This window comes from Sturnira hondurensis, unplaced genomic scaffold (assembly GCF_014824575.4).
Source record: "Sturnira hondurensis isolate 20B ecotype Veracruz unplaced genomic scaffold, ASM1482457v3 Scaffold0016716, whole genome shotgun sequence".
Taxonomy (NCBI): Eukaryota; Metazoa; Chordata; class Mammalia; order Chiroptera; family Phyllostomidae; genus Sturnira; species Sturnira hondurensis.
In genome coordinates, this window is record NW_028089347.1 from 105,877 (window position 1) to 114,320 (window position 8,444).

At 33.4% G+C, this 8,444-nt stretch overlaps 1 protein-coding gene across 1 annotated transcript in view; it reads right to left on the reverse strand.

Annotated features, from left to right (window-relative positions):
* LOC119001545 (cohesin subunit SA-2) overlaps nucleotides 1-8,011 on the reverse strand; it is a 38,132-nt gene extending 30,121 nt beyond the window's left edge. Inside the window, exons 1-8 of the mRNA XM_037066943.1 lie at nucleotides 7,894-8,011; nucleotides 7,079-7,171; nucleotides 6,858-6,947; nucleotides 6,062-6,265; nucleotides 4,511-4,581; nucleotides 4,111-4,198; nucleotides 3,938-4,018; nucleotides 1,651-1,743 (exon numbers count right to left, since the gene is read on the reverse strand). Coding sequence (XP_036922838.1) covers nucleotides 1,651-1,743; nucleotides 3,938-4,018; nucleotides 4,111-4,198; nucleotides 4,511-4,581; nucleotides 6,062-6,265; nucleotides 6,858-6,947; nucleotides 7,079-7,171; nucleotides 7,894-7,959 — 786 coding nt within the window. The 5' untranslated portion in view covers nucleotides 7,960-8,011. The remainder of the gene's footprint in view (nucleotides 1-1,650; nucleotides 1,744-3,937; nucleotides 4,019-4,110; nucleotides 4,199-4,510; nucleotides 4,582-6,061; nucleotides 6,266-6,857; nucleotides 6,948-7,078; nucleotides 7,172-7,893) is intronic.
* Nucleotides 8,012-8,444: the final 433 nt, after the last annotated feature.

Sequence of the window (8,444 nt, forward strand, 5' to 3'; positions counted from 1 at the left end):
GTATCCTAAGAATTGTAAAACACCAATCCAAAAGAACCTATGCACCCCAATGTTCATAGTAGTACAATTTACAGTAGCCAAGTGCTGGAAGAAACCTAGTGCCCATCAGTAAATGAGTGAATCAAAAAACTATGGTACATTTAGACAGTGGAATACTATGCACAAAGAAGTAGGAGCTCCTACCCTTCACGACAGTGCGGATGGAACGGGAGATCATTATGTAAGTGAAATAATGCCAGGCAGTGAAAGATAAATATATGATCTCACCTATAAGTTGAACCTAATCAACAAAACAAGCAAGCAAAACAGAACCAAAGACAAGGAAATAAAAAACTGACAGTAACCAGTGGGAAGGAGGATAATGGGGAAAGAAGGGGAAGGGTCAAGTTAAAGAACATGTATAAAGGACCCAAGCCAAAGCGGTAGGATTGAGGGTGGGAGGTAGGGGTGGATGGAGTGGGGAAAAGTGGTGGCAGGAAAATGGAGACAACTGTAGTTGAACAATGAAAAACTTAAAATTTAAAAAATGTAAATTAACAATCCAAATGTATTTAAATATTAATTTTGATTTCTTTAAAAGAAATAAAGACAAGTGACAAACAAAAGGGTTGAATGACTTGGTAGCTTTGTAGTGGAGAATTATATTTGAAAAACTTTCATGGTAGCTTTTAAAAAAAATATTTTATTTATTTATTTTCAGAAAGAGAGGAAGGGAAGGGGAGAGGGAGAGAAATATCAATATGTGGTTGCCTCTCGTGCATCTCCTGTCAGGAACCGGGAACTGGCCTGCAACCCAGGCATGTGCCCCGACTGGGAATCAAACTGCGATCCTTTGCTTCACAGGCCCGCACTCAATCCACTGAGCTACACCTGCCAGGGCTCATGGTAGCTTTAACAAGTAAATACATGCCAAACTAAAACAAATGCTTATGGTGAAAATCTTGAAATCACCATAAGCATTTTCACTGTATCACTGTTAATGTCTTATTACATGATTATAAAAACAGCTATCCCATAAAAGCATTTAAAAAGCATGTGTCCAAAAAGATTAATCCTCTTTTAGGGAATCAGAGCTAAATAGGCTCTTATTCCCAGGGTCACATTTATTTTACAGATGGGAACACTACCCACGGCACCAGGTAACAATCTATTTCCAGAATAAGAAAGCTGGCAGTACTGGAATCACAAGGTAATACGGGGTGAGAAGGTAATACTTTAAAGGCAGGAAAGTGATTATCTGACAAAGTCCACATAAGAAAAAATAACTTGCACAATCAGGACAGGCAGGAATGTCAACATCTGATAATATTCTCAAAGATAAGAAAACCATACAGACCTTTCCTCCCTGAGGCATGCTTGTTATATCGTTGCTTTCAGAAATAACATTTTTAATTTCATATACTTAATGTATATAAGGGTCTGTTTACCAAGGGTGTCATAAAGAAACAACACAGAATATCTACAATTAGGGCACTCAATAAAGCAATTATAAACTCCATAAAAAATCAACACATTAATTTTTGAATATGGCATATACATGTTTATGTATGTTACTTCTACTTTGCTCGATCTCAGTATTAAATGTTCTATATCAGTTCAAATATTTATTAACATTCCTTAAAAATACTGCTATCTATAGTAATTACTAACCTGTTCCTTAACAGTAGTATTCACGTTGGTCAGGTAATGCTGACATATCTGACAGAATACCCTCATTTGTTTCTTTAAACGTAGCAAGTCCTCCTTGAAAAAATTTCACATTTAAAAAATACTACATAAAAAACTTAGTATTTAAGATCATTTAAATTACACAAACATCATACATTTAACTATATTAACTCTGTACATTAGATTTAAATTCTTGTTTACTCTTTATCAGAAAGGAAAATAAAAACAAATGAAACCATTTTCTTAAAAATCTCAACAAATTGCAGCCTTAACCATGTTAGGTATATTGCCCTGGCCAGGTGGCTCAGTTGGTTGGAGCACTGTCCTGTGCACCAAAAGGTTACGAGCTTGATTCCCAGTCAGGGCACATACCTAGGTTCCAGGTTTGGGGTTTAATCCCTGATCGGGGTATGTACGGGAGGCCTCTCTCTTCTCTTTCATATCAATGTTTTTCTCTCTCACCCCTTCTCTCTAAAATCAATAAACATATCCTCTGGTGAGGATTAAAGAAAGAAAAAAAGCCAGGTATATTAATGGGTAATATTTTAAGTGGTCTAGGTCCTTTAGGATGAGAAAACTTATCTGACTCTATATATGACTATCTTTAGTAAATCCATTACCACAGAACACTTAAAGATTTATACTCCATTCTCACTCTTTACTTAGAAGAGTGGCCAATTTATGAAAGAGGAGAAATTAATTTAAAAAATAAAATAAAAAGAACTTCATCTTTCCAATCGGTTGCTTCTTATGTGTCCTGACCGGGAATCAAACCTGCAACCTTGCAGTTCCCAGGCCGGGATTCAATTCACTGAGCTACACCAGCCAGGCAGAGTACATCTTTCATTTATTTGAAGGATACTGGTTGTACTTTTTAAAAACACAGCCAAAAACCAGCTTTGTGGTATTACTTAAATGTCTCATTTAAAAAGATTAATCTTATTACATTTTCTCTATTTCTAAATATTTACCAATTAATTTAAAATAGAAAAACAGTCTATAAAGACCATCCACATTAATTTATTTGTAATAAACTTTGATCTGTCTTCTGATACTGAATGCCAAATGACAGAATATCAGTATACATTTGGTATATGTAATGGACAAGTTAAATAAAAACTGGTTTAACTTGAACACTGATTTGGTGAAGCAAACTCAACCAAGCTTCAGCATGAATAATTTTGTACCCAATAATATTCCTTTTACCTTTTTTCCTCTTCTAAATGTATGACTTTTTTTCTCATTTTAATTTTTAATGTAGTACTTTCAACTTAGGTGAACAATCATATTTACTAATATGGTCACTGTTTCTTGAGTATTCGACAAAAAGTACTCTATGTTAACAACAAACCCACATTACCTTTTCAAGGGGGGAAATATCCATTTGCAGATATAACAGCATTGCAGATATAAAAGCTCAGAGAAATTCTAAGCATTTAAAATTTTCCATGTTTTTATACAAAACAAACTTATTATCAAGAGAATTCCTGGGAATACCTTTTTATTTACTAGATGGGATGCTGCCCAATTCATGAATTGTTGAATAAAGCCAATTAGATTGTTAAAATAAAAGAGAGAATTCCTTTATGAGGAAAGTACCTATAAGCTAATCCTAATATTTTCTAGATAGTGCTATAAAATGTGCCCAAATATTTAAGGCAACATCTACTATTATAAATACAATGTTTTGAGCTTCCAATTTACAAATAGAAAAGACAGTACAGTACTGTTTAGTTCACTTGTTAAACAACACATCAAGGACTATCATTATGGATAAAATTTTAAAAGTTCTAAGACATGGTAGCTGGAATATAACACTCAATCAGAAGTGATTTATCAATTTGGAACATCAGCAGAGAGATCCTGAGTATGATCAAGGTGACCCTAAAACCATACAAGGCAACTAACTGGTTTGTTCACATCAGTTTATACAATCCAACAGCTACATATGCTTGTTTCAAGGGCTCTTGGTGATCATTTATAAAATCTGTATTTCTATTATCTACCCAATACTTTTGAGAATTATATGGAAATCCATAAATTATGCCACCTTCAAATGTGAATGATTTTTAATTTTAAATCATACCCTGAAGCAAAATGTTTTCAGTCAATATACATCAAACAACAAACATGACTATTTTTAAAAGTACACATGCCTGAACACTAAATCAAAAGTATTGAAATAAATTGGACCTATTAAATGTGTAAGTTTGCTGAAAAGAGTTAATGATATTAATCTAATTAACAACTCCACTGAACCACCACAAACCTTTGTAGAGCTGCTTTCAGTTATCTTTGCAAGCTGCCAAAGGATTACATAGTGAGTACATTGCAGTGCATGAATAACAATCTGTAAAAAGAATCAAGAAAATGCAGTTAAAATTAAAAAGTCGCAAGTCTTCATTCTCAAAGTTAAGTATGGAACTTGTAAATAATAAAAACCTGCTCAGGCATGTCTCCATTTTCAATTCCGGTTTTCAATAGTTTGTAATTACAAGCGAACAAATCCCACTTTGAAAGGTCATGGGCACTGTAAAAAAGAATTATGTTATATTAAAAAATTAAGCTTAATCACATTTGTTTTGGACTCGAGTGTTAACTGAAGAATGCTGTTAAAATAAACTTTTTAACATGCCCCACAACAAAAAAGTGTATTTTTTAAAAAAAGTATGTTAACTGATAATTTTTCAGTGATTATCTAATTCAACACATGACTCTACCCAGTATTCCCCCCCAAAAGCATAAGAAATCAGGCAAAGACTCTGATAATATTAAAACTCCAAAACATGTAAGTTGATTTTGCTACAGTTTTAAGAAATCAGAACTTCAAGATTGAACTTACTTGTGAAAAGCAGTGATTCTCTTCAATGTTGACAATACCTGGTACGCATCATCTTCATCAGGTTCTTCACCCTATGAATAGTAATTATACAATATTAAACATTAATAACACCAAAACGGCGATACCAACTTGAAAGCATAACCTAATAAAAACCACATATTAAATATGTCACTTAATACCAAAATCTGGCCAAATTTAAAGCAATATGGCTGGAGTAATGAGCAGACACAGCTGTTATCACAAGTACATCATACCCAAAAAAGAGAACGTAAACAGCATTCTCCCTTTCTCCTCTAAGTAATTTTGACGCAAAAGTATGAATACATCTGCTCTTTCACAGCAATAAATACATTGGGACAATAAAGAAAAACAAGTTAGAGGAAAAGAGGACAAGCAAACAATCAGAAAAATGACACCAAAATGATAAAACCCACATAAAAGAAATATAGTGCTCAAGAAAGATATATCAGTCCAATCATAATTAATTTGGGGAAAAACAAAACAAAACAAAAAAACCCTCTGCCTAAGCACTGCCCATGCTAGTCCTTTCCAGATAGCAACTTTCCAATTCCGAGCAACTTATATTTTTGAAAACTTTATGAGTTTATTAACATGAAACTTATAAGGTTTGTTAAATACTATCCAAATCACTGTGCCAAACACTGGGTCTCTCAAAAAAAGCTTAATTGTTTTTAAATTTTAATTTTTCTACCAAGTAATTGAACTTACTTAACAAAACAAAACACTGCTTGTTCTAATCACAATGATATCTAGCCAAGATTAGAGTCATTAAAAATTTTAACTAAGAATGTGATCATTGTACAACAACATATTTGCACAAACTGCCAATTAAGCAAAAATTAGTAAGCATGGAATGTTACACACGCAAAAAAAGTTAAAGTAATTCTTAAACAAGAAACCTGAAAATTACAAAGTCCACATGATTTTTGCAGCGGTAATGGTAAAAGTAGTGTGGAAAAGGCTAAATACATTAATTTGAGAAGAATTTTTATTTTATGCAAATCAACTAGACTGCTGAATGTATTTCCAGAAATGATAAAAAACAAAACAAAATGAAAACACAAGTGTATTTGAGTGCCACGCCTTAAGCCTCTTTCGAAATACAACAGGACATCCCAAACCCAAAAATCAACAGTGGCTACAACAGAAATTTCTCAAGGTTTTATAATATCAAAGACCATACAATAAGAAATGCCCTACTTTTTGAGACTACATGGCCAGAGGCTAGCTCTACTCTTCTGTTCCATTAACACCCTGTTCCCAAACAGCCTCTCATCAGCGAAACCCTGGTAACTTCCCAGATCATTTCTATAAAATAACAAAAGATGTTAAGTTTTGTGTTTGCCTTCTCCAAGTCACAGATTTTTACCACCTTTCTATGTTGGTAGAGGAGTAATAGCATGATGAATCACAGAACAAAAAGTCTGAGATCTTTTTAACTTGCTGCTAGGGACTATTACCAGGACTAGAGACTAATCCAGTTACTGAAGGGGAAGGGGCCCCAACTGACAAAATACTTGTAGTATATACCTCTTGCAGAAAATCTTCAAGAAGCCGGTTAAATTTATCCGCCAACTCATCTATCAGTTGACTTCTTGAAATATCTACTCTGTTGAAGATTGTAAACTCTTCGTTACAGAGTGCATGATAAGTTTTAGAACATGCTTCCAAAACATCTGTATCTGTGTGCTTCTCTACAATATTCCGGATCTGTCGTAATAAGGCATCCAAATGCTGCAAAATCCAAGTATTTTTCATTAAAATCACTGGTACTATATACATGATAAGCAGAAAGCAATTATACCACCATGGTGAAAAGCTTAAAATAAACTAACTCCACAACCAGTAGGACATGCATTTTAAGGTGTTTTTCTAGTCATGGAAAATAAATACACTGATCCACTCATGCTTATTTTCTTAACAGGAATCACCTATTTCATAGGGCTTTGGTGAGAATTTTACTACATATGAAGAACATACAACAATTCCTGGAAGGCAATAAAAATTTTCAATGGATACTAGCTGCTTTTGTTTTGTAAGTGTCGTGGGGTCCTGTTACCCACCCCCAATTTCTATAAATCATCAGTGAGAGTCACATAATGGCTAGGAATCAAAATGTGGCTGTGAATATGAAATCAAAGCCTTGTTAGTACCATTCTCTAAATCCAACTAACTTATTTAAAATACAGAAGCCTTGTAAGATATGTTTCCTTTCACATTAGAAGTTACAAGAATATATTTTTTAAATATGGAAAAACAATTATGATGGGAATGAACTAAACTAATAATTTTCAAGGTTTTTTAATACACAGAAAACAGCACATACCTTTTCTAATCGTCCAGTGGTATATATTTCCAAATCAAAGTACTGAGGCAACTGCAACAAGTTAGTCACCTTTTCTGCATCTATAGAGTACTTTGAAATTAAAATAAAAAGTAAAAGACATCATAATAATGTTAAGCAAATATTATGATAAAATCTTGTCTGGCATTTCCAAACAAAATGTATTATTTCTTAGTAACATTCTGATAGTGACACAAACTTACTTTAGCTAGTAACTGAGGAAGGGCCACAGCAAAAAGTTCAGTGATTTTCGTCCTGTCATCCAACTGGGTCTTCTTCTCCTTTGCTGTCAGCACCTAAAGTAACACAGCATTTGTTACTTATAAGTCACTGACCCTGTTAGGTGGTCGAGTTTGAGATATACAAAATAAATAATAAAACTGCATTTTAGATGATGGATACAAAAATTGCTAGTGTAAAACTTGAAACTCAAAAGTGACAAGAACTTGCATGTTTTAAGGGGAAAAAAGCTACCTAAAAAACAAAAAAGCTTTGAACAGTTCTAAAGCAAAAATCAATACACAATTAGACTAACCAAGAAGAAGCAGTTAGGAACAGGAAATATACTTTAGGAACTTTTATAAAAACAAGCTCAAGTAGCATTTTCAGCCTATTCTAAGCTATGGGCCATGACCCATGGCTTATGAATTCAACACAGTAAGTTACTACCAGCAATTAAAAAACAAAAGAAAAAAGAACAGAAAGAAAATAGAAAGCATTACATAAATCTGAAGAGACAAATGCATTATTCTAAAATGGTGCACTACATTCAGTGTTGAAGGCAAGAATTGTCAATCATTGTAATTCTGTAGTAACTAACAAAGTAATCTTATGGAAGAAATTTCCCAAACTGCTAATGCTTTAAAAATTTATTTCTAAACACAGATTTACAACCAAGGTCATCTGAAAAGTACAATGTAAGATTCAAAAATTTGGTTCTTTGGTTACAAATAATTTTTATAAAAGATAATGAAAAAAGAAAAACATAGTTTAGAATACTGAAAATACATTGGCATACCCTTTTCCCTGTCCCTCTTCCCACAGGAGGATGACATTCAGCTGCTTGTCTAATGGTACAAAGCATTATTTCAATCAGAGCACTCTCTTGTCTGTCTGTCAGTGCTGAAAAAAAAATCAGAAAGTCCATTTATTTCTTTTCCCTATATGCCATTTATAATTATTACATAACAGTTCCTTCTGGCTATGATAGACCTAACACACTAAGTAAAATTTCATTACTGTATTACTGAAAAGATGAAAACAAGTTAAACCTTCCTAAACATTACAAATCTGTATACCACTGATCCACAATTTTAGCAAAGAAAAATGAACAAAGATACAAAAAAGTTCAAGAATGTTGATGACAACTACATCTACCTATGTGGCATAATATTCATGTATATGAAAATAAAATTATTTGCATAGTAAGATTTTCACTCAATTATTTTAACACTAAAAAATAAACAGCCCTGGCTGGTGTAGCTCAGTGGACTGAGCGCGGGCCTACGAACCACACAATCGCGGTTCAATTCCCAGTCAGGGCACATGCCTGGGTTGCAGGCCAGTTCC